Genomic DNA, 26,994 nt, shown 5'->3' on the forward strand with positions numbered 1-26,994 from the left:
AAATATATTTATTATAGTTTTAAATAAATTCTTTTTTTTATTAAATATGTCTTGTTAATTTATTTTATTTGATACACTTATTATTTTGTTTGGTTTTTTTTTTATAGATAAATATTAAAAATTGCAAATTTAAAAAAACAGGTCAAACTAATGGCCGATTCTACTTTAAGTGATAGTATGGCTCCAACTGTTGGAAGGGTTATGACAGTTACAGCACAAATACCTAATCCCTCATCAGATCTATCAGATGGAGAGTCATCAAAATCTTCAACAGGAGGTAATAATGGTAGTGATAGTATAAATGATTTAACTAAAAAAAGAAATATGGATGAGACTGTTGAAATCACTTATGTTGTAGAAAAAATTATAGGAAATGGATCTTTTGGTATTGTATTTAAAGTAAAACTTCCAAAAACTGGAGAAAGTCTTGCTGTTAAAAAAGTTCTTCAGGATCGTAGATATAAAAATCGTGAATTGGAAGTTATTAGAAAACTTAATCATAAAGTATGTCTTTTTTTTATCTTTATTTTTTTTTTTAATAAAAAAAATTGCTTTTTTTAGAATGTCATTAGACTTAAATACTACTTTCATTCTATTGGAAACAAGAGAGATGACATTTATTTAAATTTAATGTTAGAATTTATAAAAGATACTGTTCATCGAGTAATTAAATGTTATAGTAGAAATGATCAACAAATACCTATTATTGCTACAAAAGTTTTTACTTACCAAGTATGTTTAATTGTATTTTTCTAAATAGTTTTTTTTTTATAGATATTTCGAGCACTGGGTTATATACATAATTTAGGTATATGTCATAGAGACATTAAACCCCAAAATTTACTTATAGATTGGGAAACTGGTATTCTCAAATTATGTGATTTTGGATCAGCAAAAAAACTTGTTGAAGGCGAACCAAATGTGGCATATATATGTTCACGTTATTATCGTGCTCCAGAGCTAATATTTGGTTCAACATCTTACACAAATGCTATAGATGTTTGGTCTGCGGGAGCAGTGTTTGCTGAAATGCTCTTAGGTAAACCAATCTTTCCTGGTGAAAGTGGAGTTGATCAACTAGTTGAAATTATCAAAATTCTTGGTACACCATCAAGAGAAAATGTTTTAAAAATGAATCCAACATATTCAGATCATAGATTTCCCGATATGAGACCACAACCATTATCATCTATCTTTAGTAGAACATCTTCTGAAGCAATAAATTTATTGGAGAGTTTATTACAATACGATCCAACTGCAAGACCAGCACCATTAAAAGTTTTATGCCATCCATTTTTTGATGAATTACGTAAACCTGGAGCAACATATATTCACGCTATACCTTTACCTGAATTATTCGATTTTACTCCTACAGAACTTCAAATTGAACCATCTCTTTCTGATTTTGTTTTATGATAATATATTGATTTACAATAAGAAAAGAATATGGTACTTTTCCATTTTGGTAGGAACCTTTTTTATAAATTTTTTCTACATAAACTTTTTACAATTTTCTTTTTACAATGAAATTTTTAATGCAAGAGTAAATTTTAAAAGGTTAATAAGATTTTTTTTCATTTTTTTTAATTTTTTTATTGTACAAATACAATTTTACAATAAATATATCAATTTATTTAAAAAAACAGCAATATTTTATTAAAAATATACAATTAATAATTTATATTAAATAAAAAGAATTTGAAATTATACATTACTAAACAATATTATATTGTCTTTTTTTTTGGATCATAATATTGGAGTTGATATTAAAGGTAAATTTAACCTGGTAACGTTGTAAATAATTAAAACATGTTTCTGCTTTATATCTGAAACAGAATTGGTGATTCATATTAATTTTTTTTTAATTTACCTGAAAAAAATTTATTGGTAACAATTTATAATTACTTCCAAGTTTAACTTCTACTTCGTGGAGAAAATTTTTACAAACATCACACATTTTGGCGCACTTATTAAGATGAACTTTAATTATTTTTTTTTCTATTCTTCAATTAAACCTATATAAAAATTTTTAATTTTTATATTTAATTGTTTTACCTAAAATATTTATAAAAGTTATCATACTTAATTTTACCAAAAAAAAAACCAATCCAATTTATTACCAATTTTTATATAGTGGCAACATGTTTTAATTTCCTTTTTTTACTGTAAATATTTTTATTTTTTTCTTGAAGTAAGGCATGAATAACATAAATATATTCTTAAAATAAAAAAAAACAAAATTTTTACATTAAAAAAAGTTTCATTTTGCTCATACTTTGTTAATATATTATTTTTAAATTTTTTTTTTACATATATTTCAAAATATATCAAGAACGAAAAAGATTTAAGTATGATATAGTATTCAAAATTTTGAAAAAAAAATTAGCCCTGGGCGTTTTTTTTTTGATAAATATTTTTTAAAAAAATTATAGTTTAAAAAAGTTATTATTTATTTTACATTTTCTACCTAACTTTAAATTATCATACTAAAGTTCAAAATTAATTGTTATGCAACAGATTTCTTCACTCTTATTCGTGACTTAAAGATATACTAAAAATTTTTTATTATTTCAATGTTATATTATTAAAATAAATAATATATTTTAACAATAATATTATCTATCCTTAAGTACAGTTTAAGTTCTCTTAAAGTTTTTTACCGTTTTGTAATCACTTAAAGTAATTTATGTTAATAAAATATTATTTTTAGATATTTGCAACATTTTTAATGAATATTATTTGAATAATAAAAATGTAAATTTCAAAAAAATTTTTATATATAAATATAATTATATTTTGCCATAGTTTTTGCATTATTATTTTTTCTTTTAAAATTATCTCTTTTTTTATTTGAATTTTATCAAAATTATGAATGGTGAATGTTGTGATGAAGAAATTTGTCGTGGAAATCATTTAAGTGAAAAAAATGACAATTATATTAAAGAAATATTGAATGAGAAGGCAGAAGAAGAGGATGAGGTTCATGTAGAACATGTAAATCCAGATATCAAAGAATTAGACTTAACAAGAAACAGATTAAAAAAAATTCAAAATTTAGATTTTTTAAAAGAGCTCCAATTTCTTGGATTAAGGTGGAATTTATTGTCAAAAATTGAAAATTTAACTCATCTTACAACTTTAGTTCATTTGGAATTATATGATAATCAGATTCAAAAAATTGAAGGATTAGAAAATTTAGTTAATCTTGAAATATTGGATTTATCATTCAATAGGGTTGAAAAAATTGAAGGCCTTCAAAATTTGGTTAAGCTTAGAGAATTGTACTTGGTTCATAATAAATTGACAAAAATTGAAGGATTAGAAAATCTTGTTAATTTGGAGTATCTAGAACTTGGTGATAACAGTATAGCAAAAATAGAAAATTTAGAAACTAATACTAAAATTGAAAGGCTTTTCCTTGGAGCAAATGAAATATCTGTAATAGAGAATTTAGATAATTTATGTAATCTTCAAGTTCTTAGTATTCCAGCATGTGCTATACCAAAAATTACAGGATTAAATAATTTAAAAAAATTAAGAGAATTGTATATTAATTCTAATGGTATTAGTGTTATTGAAGGACTTGATGGTTTAGATAACTTAGAGATTCTTGATTTAAATTATAATAGAATAAGTGTTGTAGAAAATATAGAACACCTAACAAAGTTAAAAGAATTCTGGGCTCGTAGTAATAAAATTGAAAATTTTAGAGATATAGAAAATTTATCCAAACATCCTTTACTTCATGGAATTTATTTTCAATTTAATCCTATCTTTGAACAATCTAATTATCATGGAAGAATACTTAAGATACTTCCACAAATCAAAAGACTTGACGGTGATTTTAAACGCGATATGATTAGATATAATTATATTGAAAATGATAATAAAAATGAAGAGTTACAAATATAAACAATGATAATATTTTTTATTATTTATTTATTTCACTAGCATTAAATAAAAAATTATTAAAACTATATTATATATTCATATTAAGAATATTTTCAATTTCTTCTATCTTGAAAAAATTATTGTTTTTATTTAAAATATTTTCTAATGCTAACAATTTTACATATGATGGTAATGGCATTTTGTCGTATGATGTAACCGGAGAAGGAAATATTTTTTCCCATAACCATCTTATTATTTTTGGCTTATCCTCAATTGTTCTAATATTTTGTTTTCTTTTTAATTGATTTTTAATTTTTGCCCACAATATTTTTCTTTCTTCATATTTGAAACTTTCGTATATTGATGTAGTTTTATCGAGTGGTACCATTAAATCAGTTAATTGAGATTTACTTATTTGATAGGAAGTAACATGAAATACAAAATAAAAAATATAATTAAATAAAATAAAAACAAATTGTAATTGCATGATTAAATAAATCTATTGTATTATTCATACTATTTATATACATATGTTAAATGTTGTTCTTAAGATTTATAGTCGTGTTTTATTTTTGTTTTACAATGCTTGAAGTACTAAAAACATAATTTCTTAATACAAATTGTTTTATTGTTTAAATTATTATTTTAAACTTTATTTGATAGATATTTTATTTACAAATATTTTAATTTTATATGTATATTTAATTTCTCTAATGTATGTACCACCTCTCGTTATCTGTTATTGGTTATCATTTAAACTGAGCATCGACATTACGCACAGTTAAGAATTATCTGTCCCACAAATATACATCTTACCAATGATATTTCATTTACCCAGAATTTGTTAATAATTTTTATTTTAACTATTTTTATTTCATAATATTACTTTTGCTACATTTTTTACTTTTAAAATTATTATAAAAATATTCCGATTATATTTATCTTTATTTTTAAGATTTTTTTAAGATATATTTTTAAAATATTTTGATTTTTAGTTTTATCATGGGTTTAGTTAAGGTTGTTAAAAATAAAGCTTACTTCAAACGCTATCAAACAAAATTCAGAAGACGTCGTGAGGGAAAAACTGACTACTATGCCCGTAAACGTTTGACCGCCCAGGACAAGAACAAATACAACACCCCAAAATATCGTCTTATTGTTCGTTTTACTAACAAAGACATCATTGCTCAAATTGCTTATTCCCGTCTTGAAGGAGATGTTGTTATTGCTTCAGCATACTCTCATGAACTTCCAAAGTATGGACTTAAAGCCGGTTTGACTAACTACGCTGCAGCTTATGCTACTGGACTCCTTTTGGCTAGAAGACATTTGAAAAACATCAAACTTGATTCCATCTACAAAGGTGTTGAGAAAGTTGATGGAGAAATCTACAATGCTGAACAAGAAGGAGAAAACCCAAGACCATTCATGGCTATTCTTGATGTTGGTCTTGCTCGCACAACTACTGGTGCCAAAGTTTTCGCCGTCATGAAGGGAGCAGCTGATGGTGGTATTTACATTCCACATTCAGAATCACGTTTCTTTGGTTATGACAAGGAAGGTTCAAGTTATTCTGCTGAAGCTCATCGTGATCGTATCTTCGGAAAGCATGTTGCTGAATACATGACTCAACTTAAGGAAGAAGATGAAGATGCTTACAAGAGACATTTCAGTAAATTTATTGCTGCTGGAATGACTGCAGAAAATCTTGAAGCCACTTACAAAAAGGTTCATGATGCTATCCGTGCTAAACCAGAACGTGAAGCTAAGAAAGAGAAGACTGTTGAAAAGAAGAGACACACTGCTAAGAAACTCACTCTTGCTGAAAGAAAGGCTCGTGTTGCTTCCAAGAAGGCTTACCTTTTACATCTTAAGTCTGCTCAAGAAGCTTAAGTTTGGTTAAAACTTGTCTTTAATTGTTTTTGTTGTTAAATTACAAGTGTTATAAAGTTTGTGGTGTTATTTATTTTTTGATTACTATAATTTTTTTAAAAATAATCTTTATTACAATTGGTATAAAATTATTTTCAATTATGTAATTAAGAAAAGCTTATATTTTAACTATAAGAATCATTATAAATAATTGTTGACTATTATATATCTTAAAATTATGCTAATAATACATATATACAAAAATTATATTTTTAATTAAAAATGTGATTGTCTGAAAAAATTTATATTATTAAGTGTTAAAAATACAAAATTCATTATGAAAATAACTAAGAAAAAAATAAATATTTTTTTTATTAAAATTATAAAAAATATCAAAAGAATGAGTGAGACCATATACTGCCGGCACTTGAAATCCAACGCCTCGCGTGCGCCATCCGGTCACTGTCATAGCGCGGAGACTTTTGCCTGCTCCCTCACGGGCCTGAGCCATCCATCTCTCTTTAACAGTCAGAGAACTGACTACGACCGGTCACCAGGAGGTTCCCCAACTGATGGCCTACCGACGCTACGCTTGACACGGACGCTCGGTCAACGACACCAGACAGACAAGTGTTAGTCCGACAGGCAGACCTTCCTCATCCTAAGCCACCTAGAAGCTGGTTTACAAGAGCCTGCCACGACTCCCGGCGACAAAGACTGTTTTAAATTATGTTTTATTGTTAAATGTAAAATAACTAATTATTGTAAAGTTAAAAGGTATCAAAACAAACAAAAAATTTTTATCAATGAAATTTTTAAATATTGATTTATTATCATATAACTTTATAATAAATAATTTATAATGTAATTCATTTTATTAATGAAGTATGTTATTTTACAGAAAAGAAAATGTGTAATAATATTTATATATATTTTTATGGCATCTTTGTATATTTATATATTTTTTTAGTTATGTCAATTTTATAAAAAATTATTTTATTATTTTCTTTTTGATTTTTACATAAAAACCAATTAAAAATGTAAGAAAATTGTATAATACAGTTTCATTGTCATTTCACCATTTTTGCAACTAGAAAACACTTTGAAAAATATTTTTGTAATGTAGTCACATTTTCCAATTAGTTTATACATTTTTACATTGAAGAAAAAAAAATGATTCAAATTTTAGAAGATTTTTTAAAAGTATCATGCCAGATAATGTCAGTTTAAATCAATATTTTAATAAGGAATAAATTTTTCCTGTAGATTTGTTAATATCAAAAGTTAGATTTTAATTATTTATTCATTGAGAAACATTTTTATGAGCATAATAAATTTTATCCATAATAAAAGCTTAAAATGATAGACGACTAAAATAAAATTTCAATTCTTATATGAAATAATTGTTAAATTAAGCAAAGTAAAATATTTTAAACTTTATTTTTCAATTCAAAAAGAAAAATTAATAAAAGAATTGTATTATAATTTTTTTTTTGTTTTAAAAAAATTTGTTTCAATGAAAAATGATTTGTAAAAAATATTAAAATTTTATTACTAATATAATATTGATAAATGTATTTTTATTTTTATAACTTTAAAAAATTTAAAAATGACAAATTAAATTTTTTTATACATTTTAGTGAAAAAATATTAGTAACAAAAATAATAATTTTTTGGCATTGAATATTTTGAAATTTTGCAATTAATTTCTATTGCATTAAATAAAGTATTTTTAATGGAAACAATCTTTTGTTCCCCATGTACCTGGTGGAGCATTTTTTTGCATATTTATTTTTCCAAGTCTATATGTTGTATAAGGATTTGTTCCTTGGCAGATAAAGTTAGATGGAACCTTGACAGTATATTTGTATGTACAACTTGAACTTCCTCTAAAGCATTTATGGTATATATTAACATGTACCGCTAAATTTAAAAATAGTACACAAGAAAAGTGTAATCACTTACAAATATGGCTAAAATATTCGGTTTCATATCCTGCAATCCGAAAAGCTCCTCTTCTGTTTGTTTTTGTCTTAGCCATTAGGTCATCATGAATTGTATCTTCTTCATACATTTTAACCATAATACGTCTTTGCGGTCTTCCATTACATAATACAATTCCTCGGACAGAAGCTGATTCTGTATTTCTAAAATTCCAGCCAATTACGGGAATAAATGTATTAAAGATTAAAAACAATATTAATACAGAAAACATTATCACAAATGATATCATTCTCAAAAATTATCCCTTTATTAACATTTTTGTTACATAATTTTTTTCAAAATCAAATTTGAATAAACTAAAAAGTTATTAAAACTTTTTACTATGTATATTTAATGTTTAGAATATTATAATTAATTTTTTTACACTAAACTAACACTTAGAATAGAAAAAAAAGCAATACTAGTAAAATTTATTGAGTTTAATTATTTGTAAAAAAAATATTAGAATAATTCATAAAGTAAATTTAATTAAAAAAAAAAAAATGGTGTTATGTTTAATTGATATGTTAATATAGATTTACATTAAGTTTTACATAAAAAATGTTTAGTTTTAATTTAGTAAACAATATTTTTAATATCATTTTTAAAAAAATATTTTTAATATGTGTAAATATTTTTTTTTATTAAAAAAATTGAGTCTAGAAATAATACCATTTATATAAGATATAAGAAAAATTCAATATATAAGTTTATTGAGATTTAACTTATTCTGAAATTAAAATATAAGTTTTTTGAAGTATGTATATTTTAATTTTCTATAGACAAAGTTTATATTAAAAAAAATATGTTTTATTAATTAACAAAAAGTAAATAATGTATTTAAAATATTTTAATTTTTTTAATTAATCGATTAATAAAAGCTAGCCATAAAAAAGATTATGTGTAAATATTATAACGTCATAACAAATTTCAAATTTTTTTATCATATGTCTATTATTCTCAATAAATTTTTAAAAAACTATTTTAATAGACATTTAAATAATTCATTACAATAAGATCATAATTTCTTGTTAACATTTTAGTTTCTAATTTTTCACACTAAAAATTTAGTAAGTTTTATTTTGTAATTTATTAGCCAATTAAAAAATGAAATTTAAGTGTTTAAACAAATTTTTATTAACAATTATATTGTAAAAAAATAGTAATTTTTAATCGTAGAGTGTTGATTTCATTGATAATTAAAAAGTTTACATCAATATTAATTTTGATTATTGAAAATTTTTCAAATTGTTGGTAAACTTTTTTCTGAACTTTCATTAGCAGCAACAAAATATGTAATTTTATCACCCTCAACAACCATTTGGCTTATTGGTAAATCTTTAATATTTTGTGTTTGAACATGTAATAATAATGAATAATAGCCAAAACAACATCCAACAACAAATGAAGATGTCTAAAAAAATATTAATTAATATTTTACCTTTAATTATTTAAAACATACCAATGCTAATAAAAATAAAACAAAATCACCTAAATAGTAAAAATAATAACGATGAAATATAATGCCAGTAAAAATTGTAACCGATTCAAATGTAAAAAAAACAATTCCAATTATGCCAATGACAAAATCTAAGTAAGCAAATGGAATATAAAAATATGTATTTGGTAATTTTGATAAATTTTTTTGAAAATTAAACAAATGAGCTAAAACTGATACAATTGACCAGATAAGGAATAGTGCATTCATTAGATTTAACCATTCTCCATCATTTATACGATATTTTAATATTAAAATTGAAATGACTAATATAGCTAATAAAATCTGTAACAAAAGTTAATAATTTAATATAAATTTTTTAAAAATTACCATACGTCCTGTTAATAAAATACCATAAGGTCTTGCTATTAGAAATTTCCAATTTACTTGAAGTTTAACCATTTTCTTCTTAAAAAAAATAAAAAATTAATTTACTATAAAAGATAACTAAAGCTTTTAAAATATTATAATAATCAATAAATTGAATAATGTTTTACTTTTATATCGCTTCAACTATAAAATATTTTTTTATTATAATAAAATGATATTGATTTCACAGATACAAACAATTTTACAAACATTTAATACAAGAAAATATAATAATTATATATCATTAATAAAATATTTTAATATTTATAATTTACAATGTTTTGTATAATGTAATTATTAATATGAATAACTTCTTCTTTTATATATAAAATTAAATAACAGTTTTAAAAAAAATTTGTTACTGATAAATTATATCCAATAAAGCAAAAATAGAATCAAAAATCATTATATATCAAGATAAATTAAATTTAAAATAATTAAGATATACGTCATTTTTAATTTAGTTTATTAAAAATATCTCAAAACACAAGTATATTCTTAAAATTTTTATAAATATAAACTTTTAAATATCTTACTTTTGTGTTATAAAATTTTTAATTAAAATAATTTTTGAGTTAAATTTTATATTAATTTTAATTACCATTTCTTATTTTTTATATTAAAAATTTAAATATTATTAAAATTTTAAGTTGATTAAAGTTAAATAAAAAAATTAAAATTGTTATTATTATTTTAATTTTATATAATTTTAAAAACTTATAAAAAAAAATAATAAACATATAAAAAGGATAAAAATGAATTATGTCAATAAGTTAAATATTCTATTTATATAAAATTATAATATTTTTAGTATTGTTTGTTGTAATAAAACAATTAATAATTTTTGTTTATTTTTATTTATATTATTACATATTTTAATATTTTGATAAAAAAATACAACTTGTTACTTTAATTTTTAATAACTTTTTCTAATTAAATTTATTTAATAATAAATTTATTCAAACTCCATGTTTTAATTTATAAAATTCTAACATTTATCCGTAAAATATTTATTTAACTAATATAATAAAAAAAAAATTATAAATTACATTAATTAGAGATACCCAAAACATTATATGATAGTATTCATAATTTTTTGCCCATCTTCATTTTTTTGTTCCAGCAAATGTTTTCTGATAATTTGATGCTTTTTTATAAACAATAGTTGGTTTCTTAGGTGGTTCTGGTTGTGTTTTAACTGGTTGAGGTATTGATGGAGTAATAACAGGTTGTGGAGCTTTTGGTTTATCTGGTTGTGTTGCTGGTTTAGCAAAAAAATCAACATCATCCAAATCAACATCACTTGAATCTTTTTTTAAACCTCCACTTCCAGACAAAGCTTCTGGGGGAACATAAGCACTCTTGTCAGCCATTGATAACCTTTAAAAAAAGCTTAAAATAATTGTGCATTTTTGTGAATAAATTTTTTTTTATATTAAATAATTTAGGAAAAAAATTTATTTTTTTAAATATACAATATATTTAAATTTATAAAAAAGCATGTCAAAAAATTTTTTATGCAAAATATAATCATAAAATTTTTTAGCCATAAGTAAATTTATATTATTATGAAACATATGAATATTTATTTATTAATTAATAAAAAATATATAACTACTTTTTTTTTAAACAAGTACATTGATATTTAAAATATGTTTGTTACTCTAGATTTTGTATATTTTACGTTAAAAAAAATAATGACTTTAATTTATTAAAAATATATAAAATCAAAGATAATGTTTTAAAAGAAAACATAATCTTGCACTTATATTAGAGTAATTACATAAATATTAAATGGTTGATTAAAATATATTTAACATAAAATTGTTAGCTTAAAATTCAAACTATAAAATAAAAATTTATACTTAAATGCTGTCTAAATTTTATTTATTCTATTACTCTATATTATGATTCTTCATAAAATTATTAATTCTACAATGTTTTTATAAAGAAATTTTTTTAATATTTATAAAAAAAATAATTAGTATCATGAATAAACTTTTTTAAAAAAATTTATGGTTAAAAATTAACTTATATATTAATAAACTTTATGACCAACTCCTTCAAATCCTTTCAGTTTTGTCATCTTATTAATTTTTTCATCAAGAGTATGAATTTTTTCTTCTAATTCAGCCTTTTTTTGATTATCTTCTTCCTCTTTGTACTTTGATTTTTTTAATTCATACATTTCTTGAACTCTCTTTCTTGCTTCTTGAAGATTTTTTAAATATTTCTCATTCACCATATCATCAAACTTTTTTATCTTTTCATAATTCTTTTTTTCAATGTATTCGTCAATTACTTTTTTAAAATATTTTACATATATATAATACAAAATTACAGAACTAAATACCAAATACCATCCATAAATTCTGAGATAAAACCATACTATAAAAAATACTATATAAAAAAAAGTAAAAAAAAATACACTTACAATACAAAAAAAAAGTATATATATAAGTATACATTTAGAATAATATATAAAGTTAATAACAAAAACCAATAAATAACTCAAAATGAGGAATGATTAACTTTTATTATAATTAGAACAAATTAATATTTATGAGCGATCTAAAAAAAAACACAAATATAAAAACAATCCTCTTAACACGATATCCTGATATGTTATTGGTGTTGTATACCATCACAAGATATGAAATACTTTTAAACAGACAGATAATAAACACAACACACACACTAACATTTATAAAAATAATTAATTATTTTCAAATATTTTCTATATAAAACTTTATGGGTAACGAAAATTCACATTTAGATGAAGGATATGACACTGATAAATTTATCAAACCTAGAAATGTAACATGGGATCAATTAAAGGGAATGGTAGAAGAGCTTAATGATAAGTAAGTTATAGTTTTTTTTAACATCTATTTATCAATTATTTTAATTTATATATTTAGATGCCAATTTATTGTTGATTCAAATAAAAATTATCTATTATTTTATATTCAAAAAGGGCATAGAAATTGTATATTATGGAAGTTTACAACAAAAATTTTAGTTTTGAAAATAAATCTATTAACTCTTAAACCAAACTCACATCGAATAATATCATTTCGACAATTTGTTCGTATCTACAATAGTATTATGTTTACAGTTGATGTTTCTGGAAAATCTATGACTCAAGATGCTTGTATTTCAGCATACATGAAGGATTGTATGTGGCGTTCTGAAATAGGTGGTGGGACAACAAATGAAGATGGTGAATGTTTAATATGTTTTGATAGATTTCCAGATGTTATATTACCTTGTTCACATGCATTTTGTGAAATTTGTGTTGAAAAAATTAAAGAAACAGACAAAAATTATTGTCCTCTTTGCAGAGAGGAACTTAAAAAGGATGGTAATGAAGATTTATGGAGCATACCCGATTTACCAGAAGATTCAGAAATTGAAAATTACATGCTTTCTATTGTTGATAGTCACGATAAAATTGATTGATTTTAAAATGTATATAAATGTAAATAAGTGCTATCATTTTATTCGATTTTGCTATTTTTTATTATTAAAAAAATTAAATGCTTTATATTAACAAAATTTATCATCGATAGACATTGATTTTTTTTTAAATATTAAGAAATATTAAAATTAAAAGTAATATAATAAAATTATTAGTTTTTTTATCCTTACTAGAATTATTTTTAAATTTATTACTAAATGGTAAAAAAAATTGTTCACACATTTTAATTGAAAAGTTTGAATTACATGGTTCAGTTAAGATTGGAGGAGTGTCATAAAGTTTTTGATTATTACTACTGTTACAACATATTGTCATATCAATTATAGTTTCATCGGGAATAGTTGGTAATTTATAATTTACCTCTATACATGAATTAACTTCCTATTAAAAAAATAAATAGTTTAAATGACAACAAAACAAACCTCACAGTTTTGAATTGATGAATCAAATATCTCTTTATCGATATTTAAAACAGCTCCAATATATCGTAAATAACTTGGACAACCATAAAATTTTCCTTCAAATATTTTAAAACGGGACACTTGAATATATCCAGAAGCATATAAACATGAAACTTCAGGACAATAAATTTTGCTAACATTTGTCCTCATAACTTGATAATTACATGTATTTGGCTTATAATAAAAATCCTGGTACAACGGACAATAATTATTATTTATCTGGCATTGTGTTACTTCAATAAATATTAAAAATATAATTACTATTATCATAATACTTTTTAAAAATAATATATAAAAATAATAACATTTTAATGAACATTTCTATACTAATATGGTATTTCTAATCTTCTTATTTGTAAGTTAGTCATACATAAGTAAAGTGATAATCTATTATATACCATAATGCTCAAATTTTATGTTGTGCTTATTTCTTTTATATTGTCATATGTATAAATATAAATGCATCAGCATGAAAAAAAAAACTTTGATAAAGACTTTAAAACATTACAAACAGAAATTTAAAGAAAAATTTTTAAGCTAGCTATTAAACTTGATTTTATAAAAAAATAAATGATATTAAAATAAAAAAAGTGAAGAAAATTGTCTAAAGAAATTTATAAAGTTTTTAGATCAATATATAAATCTTAAAATAAAAAAGTAAGAATTAAGTTATAAAGAACATTAATAAAAATAAACTTTTTTAGAAGTTTTTTTTGACTCTAATCTAATTATCAAATGATAATCTTTAGTTAAATTAGTGAAAAGTCTAGAACAGTGAAATTTTAGAAAAATTTCCAGGTTTGATCAAAATTTGCTTCAGAAAAAAAGATAAACAAAATCAAACTTTTGCTGTCAACTTTTGAATTTTCATATAAGGTTTACTTTTTAAACATTTTTAATTCTCTAACCATCTTTGAAATAAATAAAAAGAATAAAGATAAATTAAGGCCTAAAAAAATGTCAAGCATTATATCTCAAGAACAGTTGAATATAAGAAAAAAGTTTCAACGTAGACTACTTTATAAAAATTAAAAGAAGTCCAGTGCATATAGTTCTATGCTTCTATAAAGAATCTAACTTGAGTTAATAGTACAGTTTTTAAAATTTTTTCAAGCAATATTTTTTATCATATCTCAATTTGTAATTGTTCTATAAATTTAAGAATAGCTGCAATAAGCTTTCCGTAAAAAATTGTTCTGGAATCATTTTTTTTTAAATTTAATCGACTCTATATGTCGAGTTTGGTTTAAAAATATTCCCCAATTTCGCCGCTCAACTTTGAGTCCTTATAACTCCTGAAATTTCAATTTTTGAATATAGTTGATTATATTCAAAATTCATCCCATTTCAAAGGCTATCGAATGAATATTGTAACATATTTAATTTCCAAAAAAAGATGTTTTTTTTTCTTCACAATTTTAGAGGTAAAATCGGAAATCTAGAAACTTTTCAGCCAATTTTTATATCTCTGAAAAAAATAACGTTGTAGCTATGAAAATTAATATTCTAGATCTTCTTTTGAATATAAATCGAATGAAACTAGTCCCATCTTCATAGGATAAGTATTTGTTGAGATATTGAAAAGTCGGGAACAATGAATATTTTTGAAAAATTTCCGCCCTTGGTCATATCTCGCTTCATAATGAAGATAAATACAATCAGATTTCTGCAATCATCTTCTAATGAGTTTTTATATAGGGTCTACCTTCAAAATATTTTTATACCTTTAACCATTATCGAGATATAAAAAAATGGTGACAATGGATTACGCGCGAAAAAGTACCAAGTTTCATATCTCTTGAACTTTTGAAAATTTTAAAATTTTTTCAACGTAGAGTATACCTTAAATTACGAAAGAAGCACAGCGCATTATGTTCCATAGTTCTGTGACTTCATTGACTTGAGTTGTTACACGATTCTTAAAACTTTTTTTTGAACTTATTTCTTATCATATCTTCATTTTTAGAAGTCCTATAAAAATAAGAATAGCAGCAATGAATTCCTCGTAAAAAAGTGATCTAGAAAAAAGTATTTATTTTTAAAATTTACAATATTATCATAAAAATCATGATTTAAAAAAAATATTCCCCAATTTCGCCCTTCAACTTTGAATCTCTATAACTCCTGAAGTTTTAATTTTTGAATATTGTTGATTATATTCAAAATTCATCCCATTTCAAAGGCCATCGAATGAATATAGTCGCATCTTCAAATTCCAAAAAAAGTTGTTTAATTTTGGTCACATTTTTAGAGGTAAAGTCGAAAATCTAGAAAATTTTTAGCCAATTTTCATATCTCTGAAGATAATAATGTTATAGCTATGAAAATTAATATTCTAGACCTACTTTTGAATAGAAATCGAATGAAACTAGTCCCATCTTCATAGGATAAGTATTTGCTGAGATACTGAAAAGTCGGGAACAATGAATATTTTAGAAAAATTTCCGCCCTTGGTCATATCTTGCTTCAAAATCAAGATAAATGCAAGCAGATTTCAGCAATCGTCTTCTATTTAGTTTTCATATAGGGTCTACGTTTAAAATTTTTTTATATCTCTAACCACTTTTGAGATAAAAAAAAATGGTGACAATGGATTACGCGCGAAAAAGTACCAAGCACAGTATTTCAAGAACGGTTGAAAATTTAAAAATCTTTTCAACGTAGAGTATGCCTTAAATTATGAGATAAACCCAGCGCATCAAATTTCATAGACCTGTGACTTCATCAACTTGAGTTATCACTAGATTCTTAAAACTTTTTTTTTGACACATTTCTTATCATATCTTCATTTTTAGAAGTCCTATAAAGTTGTGAATAGGCTTAATGAATTTCTCGTAAAAAACTGATTTAGAATCATCTGTTTATTTGTAAAATATTTCATTGTATCATAGAAGTCGAAATTAACATAAAAATATTCCCCAATTTCGCCCTTCATCTTTGAATCCCTATAACTCCTGAAGTTTTAATTTTTGAATATTGTTGATTATATTCAAAATTCATCCCATTTCAAGGGCTATCGAATGAATATAGTAACATATTTAATTTCCAAAAAAAGATGGTTTTCTTTGTTCACATTTTTAGAGGTAAAATCGGAAATCTAGAAACTTTTCAGCCAATTTTTATACCTCTGAAAAAAATAACGTTATAGCTATGAAATTTATTTTTCTAGACCAACTTTTGAATAGAAATCGAATGAAACTAGTCCCATCTTCATAGGATAAGTATTTGTTGAGATACTGAAAAGTCGGGAACAATGAATATTTTAGAAAAATTTCCGCCTTTGTTCATATCTCGCTTCATAATGAAGATAAATACAATCAGATTTCTGCAATCATCTTCTAATGAGTTTTTATATAGGGTCTACCTTCAAAATATTTTTATATCACTAACCACTTTCGAAATAAAAAAAAATGGTGACAATGGATTGCGCGCGAAAAAGTACCAGGCACAGTATTTCAAGAACGGTTGAAAATTTAAAAATATTTTCAACGTAGGGTATACCTTAAATTATGAAAGAAGCCCAGCGCACTTGGTTTCATGGTTCTGTGACTTCATTAACTTGAGTTATCACTAAATTCTTAAAACTTTTTTTCAAACATATTTCTTATCATAACTTTATTTTTAGAAGTCCTATAAAGTTGTAAATAGGCTGAATGAATTTTTCGTAAAAAAATGATCTAGAATAAAGTATTTATTTTTAAAAATTACAATTTTATCATGGAAGTCGAGATTTAAAAAAAATATTCCACAATTTCGCCCTTCATCTTTGAATCCTTATAACTCCTGAACTATCAATTTTAGAATATTGTTGATTATATTCAAAATTCATCCCATTTCAAGGGCTATCGAATGAATATAGTGGCATATTCAAATTCAAAAAAAAGTTGTTTATTTTTTGTCACAGTTTTAGAGGTAAAGTCAGCAATTTAGAATATTTTTAGCTAATTTCTGAATCTATGAAAATAATAAAGTTATAGCTATGAAAATTAATAATCTAGACCAACTTTTGAATAGAAATCGAATAAAACTAATCACATCTTCATAGGATAAGTATTTGCTGAGATACTAAAAAGTTGAATACAATGAATATTTTAGAAAATTTTTTGTGTTTTTTTATATTTCATTTCAAAGTGAAAATAAATACAAGTAATTTTCTACAATCAATTTTTAATAAATTTTCATATATAGTCTGTATTAAGAAAATGTTTCTGTATTTACTATTCTTAAGACACAGAAAGTGATGATAATGGATTATACACAAAAAAATACCAAAGTTTTTATTTAACAGCAATTGGATATTAAGAACTTTTGAAATAAATTATATAATATAATTTTAAAGAGAGTTTGCATATCCAATTTTAAGTTTATTATTTTTTTTTATTTTTGTTTGTTTATATTTTTGAATTTTATCATATTTTGAATTATAGAAGTTTCTAGAAAAATAATTAGGCTGATAAATTTCTATTGAAAGAAAATATTTTAAAATTATAGAGATAATTTCATAACTTTTTGTAGAATTATGAAACTCAAACTTTTTTAAAATTATTCTTCGTTTTTGTATCTAGGGTTAATTTTACGTACCTTTTTTAATTATTCATAATTTTTAGAAGCTACAAAATATAAGTTGCTTTGTTTTTAAAAATCAGAAAGATTTTTTAATTTTTGTATATCAGACTCAAAATAACTTTATTTAAAATTTTATTTACATGTGTATGTTATTTTACTTTTTTATTATTACTTTTATATTTAAAATTTAATTTATTTATTTATTAGAAGTATATTTAAGTTTGTGGTTCATAAGATTTGTTTTATTATTAATAAATAAATAACATTCATCAAAATACCAATAGAATTTATTATTTTTATCAAATAAAATAATGTACTTTTGTTAATCATCTTTTTTACTATAAAATTATTCATATATTTGAAAAAGCTAACATCATAGAATCATAATTCTACTATGAATCATAAACAAAAATGTTAATATGATTTTAAATATAAATAAATGACACATATTTTATAAATTTCAGAACTCTTTAATACATAAAAAAATTTTTATATTACAATACAACTACAAATTAATACATTAAAAAATATTTTCATAAGAGTTTATAGAAAAACAAAGATATAAATTCTTTGTTAACAATATTTTGATTTGGCTTTAAGTATTTTACTTTGATTAGTAGGTTCTTTTAATTTCTTATAAATAACTCTACCTAATGTAAGAATATTTCCAATACCAATAGTGAAAAAGACAAAACTTGAAGCTATAATTTGCCATTCACGATTACATTTCTCTTGATTGTAGAGAGAAAACAATTCATAAGCTATTAGAAGCTGAAGGATATATCCAAACAAAAGAAATGGTATTAGAAATGTTAATCCTTTAAACATCCAAGAAACAAATCCTTCAACAGTTATATCCATACAATGCCTTTGTCCAAGTGCATGAAGTCTCCTTAGACAACCACTTTGATAAGAATATTGCATTATCTAAAAAAAAAAGATAATAAAAGTAAAAAAATTCTAACCTGAACAGATGCAACGTATAAAACTAATCCAAGTAAATAAACTCTAGTATCTTTGTAGCATTCTGAATTAGCCCATGTTAATGTAATACCACAAAGAACACAAGAAACATAATGATGTAATAACCACCATCCTTTAATATGTGAACCATTGACACGAAGAATAGATTCTCTTATTGTTAATGTACAATAATACCAAACAAGAAGAAAATTTAACAAAGCATCCATAGCTCTGAATGGAAAAACTAATGCTAAGATAACCATAACTATTAAAATATATGAAAGATTTATCTTAAACTCTTCATACTTTTTTTTATAATCATATCTTTCATCACCAGTAAGAAGCTTAAGTTTCAAATTGCTTCCTAAAATTAAATTAAGGTACCATCCGTTACCTTCTGCAGGTAGTTCGCTCTCCATAACCTTTAATTTTGATGTTGTTTCAGGAATCAATGAAATAATACTATTAATTTTCTCGGATTCTTCATCAGATAATTTATAACTGGTGTTTCCTTTAATACTTTTTACTTCAGATGTGACATCTTTTAATCTTTTAGAAATGTGTTTTGTATGTTTAAGACATTCATCTTGAAGTTTTTTAAGATCACGTAATATTGACATATAATTTACATGTTTTTTTTCAGCTTCTACAAGTTCTTTCTGTACACTATCCCAATCTTCAACAGCTTCTGTAATGTTTTTACTCATACCTATAAATATAATTTTAAAATGATAAAATTAATTAATAAAATAAATATTTTTTGGTTTATACCAAATTGTTAAAATATTTTTAAAATAATAATAAATATTTACAATAAATACAGAAAAATATTTCAGAAAGAAAATTAAAGCACGAGAATTAAAGAATATTTAATTTAAAATTATTAATAATTATTATGATTATTATATTGCTGTTTCCCTATCTATAAAAGGATTTTGAGGTGATTGTGTATAAGGTGTAGGTGATTTTTTTATTCCAATATTTGTACTATTATTTATAGTAACAATGCTATTTTGTTTTTCTTTTAACAAATTATTTGGTGATTCACTTTTTATTCTTTCAGCTTTTTGAATTAATAAACCACGGGCTTCAGGTATTTGTAAAGGATAATACTCAGACCTATGAATAGCTAAAGCAGGACCCCAATCATTTTCTGGACATAAAACTTCTCTCCATCTTTTTGCAAAGTTACCTTTTATAAAACAAAATTGAATTATTCCACATAAAAGTATAAAAAGTATTGGCATTAAAGATAATCCCCATCCAACTAAATTAGCCCAATATGGATACCTATATTCTTCATAATACATAGGCTTAAATTCAATCCATGTAAATGTTAAAATAATTAAAAAAATAAATGGTGTTAAAAATTTCCAAACTATTTTCCAAACTAAGTATATTGGAGGGTAAAATTTTATCATCCATCTAATGTTATCTAAAACATTATCAATACCATAAATCCATGCCAATGACATAATTTCAAAGAAACCAATTATTATGAGTGGCCATTGGCAAATGTAATACTCAAAAAGTAAAACCCAATACAAGCCACATGATGAACATAAAGGTAAACCAAAGAAATAAAATAAAACAGCAATGAAAGTCAAAACATGGCGATGATTTTTTCTTAATCTTTCAGGAAATTGATCACAAATAGATGAAACAATAGTTTCAACAACAAATATCTGACTTGAAAGTAATATTAGAAATACAAGTAAGAAAAATAAAGCAGCATAAAAGGGAGCTATTGGTAATCTTGATAATGTTTCAGCAAAAAATACAAAAATCAATTGTAAACCTGTCTTCCATTGAAAATCATCTATATTAATATTCATTTCATAACACATAAATCCAATTGCAGAGAATGTTAAAGCAGCAGTCATAAGTGACGTTACATGATCAATCAAACCTAGTACCCAAACATCCTTGAAAACATTATTGTGAAATCTATTATAGGATGATAATGTTATTAGTCCCCCAGAACATGATGATAATGAATAAAAAACATGTATTGCAGCTTGTCCCCATACCATAGGATTTTTGAGTACATTCCAATCAGGTTTAAAAAAATGTTTCAATCCAACAAAACTACCAGGTAAAGTAAGAAAACGAACAAACAGAACGAATAACAATACATAAGGTAAAATTACAATAATATAAGCAGTCTTAAATAATAATAATAATTAAATCAACAATGTGTAAGTTAATTAAATTAATTCTTACCTTTCCAGCTGACTTAATGTCTTTAAAAAGGAACAAAAATACAAACAACCATGAAATAAGAAGACAAATTGCTAATTGCCAATTAATAATACCAATATCATCAATACCACTAGAAATCATTAAAACTTGATTATGAAAATATTCTAATGCAGGCATCGTCTGACTTGTTGTCCATAAATTACTTGGTGTTGTTAATGATTGATTTCCATATGTATTTATATCAACAAGACTATTAGAACAAGTTCCATTCAACAAGACAGTTCCATTCATCTCTGTGCATGTTACCAGAAAATCTCTATTCCATACACTACAACTTTTTGAATTCCACCCATTAACACATGTTGCCCATGGTAATTGAAACTTTAATGAATTAACAAAATAATAAATTGCCCAAGATGCTATAATATTGTAATAAACTCCAAAAAAAAATGATATAAATAACATTGACACGCCAATACCTTTGAATAAAGGAACCACCTTCCATATTGATAAAGCTCCTAGTGATATAAATTGTCCTATTGATAATTCAATAAAGACTACTGGAAGTGCTGCAAGAAAAAACATGATAAAATAGATTACCATAAAAGAAACACCTCCATATTTTGAAACAAGATAAGGAAAACGATATAAATTTCCTATTCCAAAAATGTACCCAGTAACTGACAACAAGTATTCAGCTTTAGATGACCAATTTCCTCTTATCTTATTTTCATCACCAGATCCAGATATATCCTCAAAAGGATATTCGATATCACCCTCAGGAATATACTCACTATCATCCTATAAATTAGAAAAAAAAAATTAATTAAAAAAATATCAACTAATCAAAACTAACCTTATCAATAAAAGGTGGAAATATACGACCATCCACCATTTTCACCAAAAAGATATTTTGATAAAAAACGTAAAAATACTGTTATCAACTTTTAAAACACAATTAATTTTAACAAACTAACGAGATATATCTACTAGAACCAAAATTATTAACATCTCCCTCTCTATCTTATTAACTTTCTTTTGATGTTGATGATGCTTAAACTTTATAGACGACGTTCTTTTTCCTATCTTTATTTTTAAAAAGATATGTCATATCAAACCACCAGTTAACTTTCCTTTGATAAATTAAATATCCATCAGCATATGATATATATACATTCACTTTTCAAGAAACAGCTTATATTATTCTTCTAAAAATAAAATAGTATAATTAATTATTATAAGAGACACCTAAATAATTTCTTTACGCAAAAAAAAAAAATATATATATATATAAATAAAAAGAAAACTATAAATATTTATTAAAATCATAAGTATATGTTTACTATAATCTATAATATTATAAATATATACATGTGGAGCAAGAAATGTATAATTAATCACATGAGAATAGAAAAATATGTTTATCTTAAAAAGTTACTATATAATTCCTTAAGATCTAATAACTAAATAGAGCACAGAAACTACAAACTACTCGTTCCATAAAACTCAGATAAACTACATAGTAGAAATTTTATAGTAAATTACAAAAAGTGACAGAATAATAACCTAATAGATAGTAATAAATAATTTTATCAAACAAATAACACCTACAACAAGTCATCTAAAAAAACATTAAAATCATGAGATTTATTGTAGAGTTAGCGCTCTCTTTTTTTTACTGTGTAAATTAAAAATAAATGAAGTTTATTTTTAGAAATTAATAATAATTTTGACATCTGATAAATGATGGAGAAACTTTTAAAAGAATTTTTTTTTTCAATTTTAAAGAAAAGGCATAAATAATTTAGGAAAAAAAATTAAGCGGTAATCATTTGGTTAGTACTTACTCAAAATAAAAAAATTTCATACCATTATTCCTTTTTTTATCCTACAACGAAAAAACTATAATTTGACTATTATCAGTAATAAAAAAGTCAAAAAAAAACATTTTATTTTATAAGTTTTGATAATATATTGATAGTTCTAAAGAAAATCGTTTAAAATATTTTTCATAATCAATGTAAATCTACAAAAAAAATAGTTTTTTTTCATCATTTTAAAAGTTTACAAAACATCTAATGATATAGAGATAATTAAAATTTACAATTAAAAAAAACGATCGATATTTAAAACTTTGGCTATTTTTTAAACTTATAACATAAATACTTATTATAATTAAAATCACCTAATCAAATTTTAATAAATTTCATTTATTATGTATTGTTAATATTAAACAGTTTACATAAAAAAAAACTTGTAAACAAAAATAAAATCTTTTTTTTTATTTAATAACATCTTTACTCTTTTTATTAACTTTATAAAGAGAAAAATCTAATTAAAAAAAATAAAAAATAATTTTTTTTTGTAAATTAAATTTTATCTTCGTTTTGAAAAAACGTTATCATTTTATTTCTCAAAATTTTTTGTTTAAAAAATTTCATTAATTTAATTTCATAGAAATAATTCATAAAACGCAACTTATTAAATTGTGATTTACAATTCTTTTAATTAGAAAGCATAAACAAATTTGAATCCAAATTTTATTAGAAATAGATCTTGATTAAGTAAAACTTTGCATTCTGGCAAAATCTTGAAAAGATTAGCGTTGGAGAAAAATATATCAGGTGGAGTAAATTATCTTGAAGAGAAAACATATTTCATCACATTTACTTTTCTATCATTTCACTATTGTTTACTCTTACATAATTATTATATTAAAACTAATATTTTTATTGTAACATGGAAAAAACTGGGGATTTTAGTGTTAGAGAAGTTTTTCAAAAATACAGAGATTTAATACTCAAGGGAGATGGTAGTTTTTCTGACAAACAAGTAAAGTTTTTATTTACATCTTAATATAATTATTAATTTTTCAAGGATTTTTTGGAAAATTCTATTGTAGAAATGAAAAAATTAAAGGATAATCTTGAGATAGAAGATATTATATCATTAAATGATCAGATAGATGAGATATCTGCTACAAATCTAGAAATGTTTCTTTTACCATATTTAATAGGAACTGCTTATTATAATATCAGAGCTACTGATCCTAAAAAAAGGATGGATGTATTATTAAATGTTAGGGTAAATTAAATATTTATTTATATTTATAACTATATTTTTTTAGACTTATTTACGAGAATATCTTGAACACCTACGTATATATTATATTATTGGTTTCAGTTTACCCTGGCTTAGAGATAAAGAGGAGGAACCTTCTGATAGTTCTTCTATATCAAAAGAAGATAAATTAACTCCATCTGAAAGAAGGGAACGAATACTTAAAAGACATCAAATGTATAAAAATTTTGAAGAGAAATTATTGGAATTTGAGCATGAAGCTTCAACCTCTGGTGGTTTAGATGAAGTATCTCAAAGAAACTTTATTTTAGCAAAATTAAGAACTTTTGCTTTTAAAGCAATGATGGATCTCGAGAAAGTTGACGAGGAACTTGGTATATTAGAACATATGTTAAAATTAAAGCGAGGTGAAATTAGTGAGGAGAAACCTAAACCTCCAGTAAAATTGTCAACCTATCGTATTGTAAGAAATGAAGAACAAAAAAAAGTTTTTGGAATGGGTTATAAAAATATTCCAACACTTACAGTTGATGAATGGTATCGTGAAATGGATACAAAAGGTCATTTTAATGTTAAACAAAATACTGGAACAGCTCCTAATACCTCAAACAATGATGATGAAGATGATGATTTGAATGAGGATGAGGAGGAATCTAGGAGGCAAAAGAAGATAGCTTGGGATGAGTATACTGATTATCATCGTTCTGGATGGGGAAATACCTACAATAGGGGTTAAATAATTGTATATAAACTGACAATAAATAATTAATAAAAAAAATATTTTTTTTTATATTTATTAACAATGGTATTTATTCATTTAATATATTTTTTCTACTGTACAAAAAATTTTCAAACATATTTTTTCTAGGTTTCACTTATTTCTTTTTTTTTTTTGATGGCTTTTACCCAACCTAGGCAAACAAAAAATGATTGGTCTGATGAGGATGAAGAATGTGATATGGAATTAGATTTAGGATCTACAGCAATAAAAAAGACTCTTGATGGTGGTAGTTTATGGTCTAATGTTATAACTGAACAAATATTAGAAGAAGGAACATCTGCGACTTCATTAATTGGTAATAAAGGTTTTTCAAGAGAAGTTGAAAGTTATTCAATTCCTAAGAATGTTAAAATATCTGATGAAGAAAAAAAGGTAAGTTTATAATATATATGGTAAAATAATTATTTTTATTAGGAAACGTTAATATTTGATAAAAAAAAATTTTGCGCTGATTTGTTTAGTGATTTTGGAGTAGACAACGGTGTTGAGGAAGAATTTGGTGTTATTGGTTCGGGTACAAAACTTCAGAATATTGGTAGTATCAAACATAATGATAAAAAAAAAGGTTATACAAAGAAACCGTATGCAAAAAATAATCAAGGTACTTTCAAAATTAATCCTAATAATCAGAAGACGGAGAGGTATGCAGACAAAACAATTCTATATAAATTACCAGAATCTTGTGATAACGATACATTTATTAAAGCCTTAGCCGAGGGACTTTCTGAAAGATGTGTAGAATTAATTGAACGATCTGTTTGTGTTCTTGGTCAGGAAAGATGTCGTGAAATTTTTGAAATGGTTCGCCAAACTGAGATAAATGGTGGTATGAAAACACTAGATGAAAGAAGAAGAAGATCACCAGGGGGAATTTACATTTATCATCTCAAGAATCACCCTGATATTACTAAACAGGAAAAGGTTTGTTTATAAATTAATCATATTTTCTATATTTTTTTATAGAAATGTATTATCAATCCACCAAAAAAAAACTGAAAAGACAACGACTATAATGCTAAGGAACTAGTGGTATTAGTAGGCAGTGCTACGACAACATATATAAAGGAGTATTTATAGTTTGGTTCGGTTCAAATCAGTTAAAAAGATTGGATCAGTCTTAAGAAAAGATTCTCTTCCAATGATAAGAACTATATTTCTAACTGTTATTATTATTATTTCGTTGTAAAAATAAATTTAATAAAAAGTATTTATTTTAGCTGATTGCTTAGTTTTTCTTAAAGTTTTAAATTTTAATTTAATAGAATAGAAAAAAAAAAACAAAATAATTTATATTTTTTTTATAATCGTGATTGCTGTTACTAATTGTCATTTTTAAATTGTAATAATTTTATAATGATAAAAAAATTTATTTAAAATAGTCTAATTTAAAGTCAGTGATGTTGTTTTTTCACAAATTAGGATAAAGTTGGTGGTTTTTTTTTATCTTTATAGTAATACTGTTTTTTAAAAAGAATTACAAATATTACAGGAATTTTTCAATGTATCATTGATATTTATTTTTGTTCTTTTTTTTCCTATTTTTTATCTTTTTTTTTCTTTATTATGTAAATATCAAAAAATTGACCCAATTTCATATTGTCTCAAGTCTTTTTTTAAAATGTTATGTAATTCTAATAAAATATAGCAATATAGTTTGAAAAGATTTAAAAATAATAAAAAAAAATGCCGAAAGACAACTATTTACTAATTAATATTTTTAAAATTATTATTTCTTTATATCTAAAAAATAAAAATCATGTAAATCTCTGTATTTATATATACTTTATGATAAAATTTTTTCAATATTGTATTGAAATTTCAAAATATTATTTTTGTAATATTTTTA

General features: G+C 23.4%; 15 protein-coding genes across 15 annotated transcripts; 7 read left to right on the top strand and 8 right to left on the bottom strand.

Moving 5' to 3' along the window:
- Positions 1 to 150: 150 nt before the first annotated feature.
- SRAE_2000067100 (Glycogen synthase kinase 3 alpha) lies at positions 151 to 1,416 on the top strand (the record flags this gene model as incomplete). The annotated part of the gene is made up of 3 exons (XM_024651528.1): positions 151 to 504; positions 562 to 732; positions 775 to 1,416. The coding sequence occupies 3 exons, from the start codon at positions 151 to 153 to the stop codon at positions 1,414 to 1,416; spliced, it is 1,167 nt and encodes a 388-aa protein (XP_024505197.1).
- A 1,452-nt stretch (positions 1,417 to 2,868) lies between these two features.
- On the top strand, positions 2,869 to 3,912 carry SRAE_2000067200 (Protein phosphatase 1 regulatory subunit 7; the record flags this gene model as incomplete). Its single annotated transcript, XM_024651530.1, has 1 exon — positions 2,869 to 3,912. One exon carries the CDS (start codon positions 2,869 to 2,871, stop codon positions 3,910 to 3,912), a length of 1,044 nt encoding a protein of 347 aa, XP_024505198.1.
- A 67-nt stretch (positions 3,913 to 3,979) lies between these two features.
- SRAE_2000067250 (Hypothetical protein) lies at positions 3,980 to 4,378 on the bottom strand (the record flags this gene model as incomplete). Its single annotated transcript, XM_024651531.1, has 1 exon — positions 3,980 to 4,378. One exon carries the CDS (start codon positions 4,376 to 4,378, stop codon positions 3,980 to 3,982), a length of 399 nt encoding a protein of 132 aa, XP_024505199.1.
- Positions 4,379 to 4,893: 515 nt separating this feature from the next.
- Positions 4,894 to 5,784, top strand: SRAE_2000067300 (60S ribosomal protein L5; the record flags this gene model as incomplete). Its single annotated transcript, XM_024651532.1, has 1 exon — positions 4,894 to 5,784. The coding sequence occupies one exon, from the start codon at positions 4,894 to 4,896 to the stop codon at positions 5,782 to 5,784; it is 891 nt and encodes a 296-aa protein (XP_024505200.1).
- Positions 5,785 to 6,163: 379 nt separating this feature from the next.
- SRAE_2000067400 (Hypothetical protein) lies at positions 6,164 to 6,400 on the top strand (the record flags this gene model as incomplete). The annotated part of the gene is made up of 1 exon (XM_024651533.1): positions 6,164 to 6,400. The coding sequence occupies one exon, from the start codon at positions 6,164 to 6,166 to the stop codon at positions 6,398 to 6,400; it is 237 nt and encodes a 78-aa protein (XP_024505201.1).
- Positions 6,401 to 7,495: 1,095 nt separating this feature from the next.
- Positions 7,496 to 7,978, bottom strand: SRAE_2000067500 (Transthyretin-like family-containing protein; the record flags this gene model as incomplete). Its single annotated transcript, XM_024651534.1, has 2 exons — positions 7,496 to 7,686; positions 7,729 to 7,978. 2 exons carry the CDS (start codon positions 7,976 to 7,978, stop codon positions 7,496 to 7,498), a joined length of 441 nt encoding a protein of 146 aa, XP_024505202.1.
- A 1,011-nt stretch (positions 7,979 to 8,989) lies between these two features.
- SRAE_2000067600 (Hypothetical protein) lies at positions 8,990 to 9,646 on the bottom strand (the record flags this gene model as incomplete). Its single annotated transcript, XM_024651535.1, has 3 exons — positions 8,990 to 9,160; positions 9,209 to 9,529; positions 9,575 to 9,646. 3 exons carry the CDS (start codon positions 9,644 to 9,646, stop codon positions 8,990 to 8,992), a joined length of 564 nt encoding a protein of 187 aa, XP_024505203.1.
- A 1,073-nt stretch (positions 9,647 to 10,719) lies between these two features.
- On the bottom strand, positions 10,720 to 10,986 carry SRAE_2000067700 (Hypothetical protein; the record flags this gene model as incomplete). Its single annotated transcript, XM_024651536.1, has 1 exon — positions 10,720 to 10,986. The coding sequence occupies one exon, from the start codon at positions 10,984 to 10,986 to the stop codon at positions 10,720 to 10,722; it is 267 nt and encodes an 88-aa protein (XP_024505204.1).
- Positions 10,987 to 11,651: 665 nt separating this feature from the next.
- Positions 11,652 to 12,081, bottom strand: SRAE_2000067800 (Selenoprotein S family-containing protein; the record flags this gene model as incomplete). Its single annotated transcript, XM_024651537.1, has 2 exons — positions 11,652 to 12,001; positions 12,048 to 12,081. 2 exons carry the CDS (start codon positions 12,079 to 12,081, stop codon positions 11,652 to 11,654), a joined length of 384 nt encoding a protein of 127 aa, XP_024505205.1.
- Positions 12,082 to 12,364: 283 nt separating this feature from the next.
- On the top strand, positions 12,365 to 13,075 carry SRAE_2000067900 (RING finger protein 141; the record flags this gene model as incomplete). The annotated part of the gene is made up of 2 exons (XM_024651538.1): positions 12,365 to 12,477; positions 12,535 to 13,075. The coding sequence occupies 2 exons, from the start codon at positions 12,365 to 12,367 to the stop codon at positions 13,073 to 13,075; spliced, it is 654 nt and encodes a 217-aa protein (XP_024505206.1).
- Positions 13,076 to 13,199: 124 nt separating this feature from the next.
- Positions 13,200 to 13,705, bottom strand: SRAE_2000068000 (Hypothetical protein; the record flags this gene model as incomplete). The annotated part of the gene is made up of 2 exons (XM_024651539.1): positions 13,200 to 13,475; positions 13,517 to 13,705. 2 exons carry the CDS (start codon positions 13,703 to 13,705, stop codon positions 13,200 to 13,202), a joined length of 465 nt encoding a protein of 154 aa, XP_024505207.1.
- A 4,989-nt stretch (positions 13,706 to 18,694) lies between these two features.
- On the bottom strand, positions 18,695 to 19,791 carry SRAE_2000068100 (Transmembrane protein 120 homolog; the record flags this gene model as incomplete). Its single annotated transcript, XM_024651541.1, has 2 exons — positions 18,695 to 19,048; positions 19,087 to 19,791. The coding sequence occupies 2 exons, from the start codon at positions 19,789 to 19,791 to the stop codon at positions 18,695 to 18,697; spliced, it is 1,059 nt and encodes a 352-aa protein (XP_024505208.1).
- A 195-nt stretch (positions 19,792 to 19,986) lies between these two features.
- SRAE_2000068200 (Sodium-and chloride-dependent neutral and basic amino acid transporter B) lies at positions 19,987 to 22,181 on the bottom strand (the record flags this gene model as incomplete). Its single annotated transcript, XM_024651542.1, has 4 exons — positions 19,987 to 21,249; positions 21,308 to 21,723; positions 21,766 to 22,087; positions 22,143 to 22,181. 4 exons carry the CDS (start codon positions 22,179 to 22,181, stop codon positions 19,987 to 19,989), a joined length of 2,040 nt encoding a protein of 679 aa, XP_024505209.1.
- Positions 22,182 to 24,025: 1,844 nt separating this feature from the next.
- Positions 24,026 to 25,103, top strand: SRAE_2000068300 (Immunoglobulin-binding protein 1; the record flags this gene model as incomplete). Its single annotated transcript, XM_024651543.1, has 3 exons — positions 24,026 to 24,118; positions 24,164 to 24,370; positions 24,414 to 25,103. The coding sequence occupies 3 exons, from the start codon at positions 24,026 to 24,028 to the stop codon at positions 25,101 to 25,103; spliced, it is 990 nt and encodes a 329-aa protein (XP_024505210.1).
- Positions 25,104 to 25,262: 159 nt separating this feature from the next.
- SRAE_2000068400 (Phosphorylated adapter RNA export protein, RNA-binding domain-containing protein) lies at positions 25,263 to 26,144 on the top strand (the record flags this gene model as incomplete). Its single annotated transcript, XM_024651544.1, has 3 exons — positions 25,263 to 25,520; positions 25,563 to 26,069; positions 26,112 to 26,144. The coding sequence occupies 3 exons, from the start codon at positions 25,263 to 25,265 to the stop codon at positions 26,142 to 26,144; spliced, it is 798 nt and encodes a 265-aa protein (XP_024505211.1).
- Positions 26,145 to 26,994: the final 850 nt, after the last annotated feature.

This window comes from Strongyloides ratti (genome assembly GCF_001040885.1).
Source record: "Strongyloides ratti genome assembly S_ratti_ED321, chromosome : 2".
NCBI lineage: Eukaryota > Metazoa > Nematoda > Chromadorea > Rhabditida > Strongyloididae > Strongyloides > Strongyloides ratti.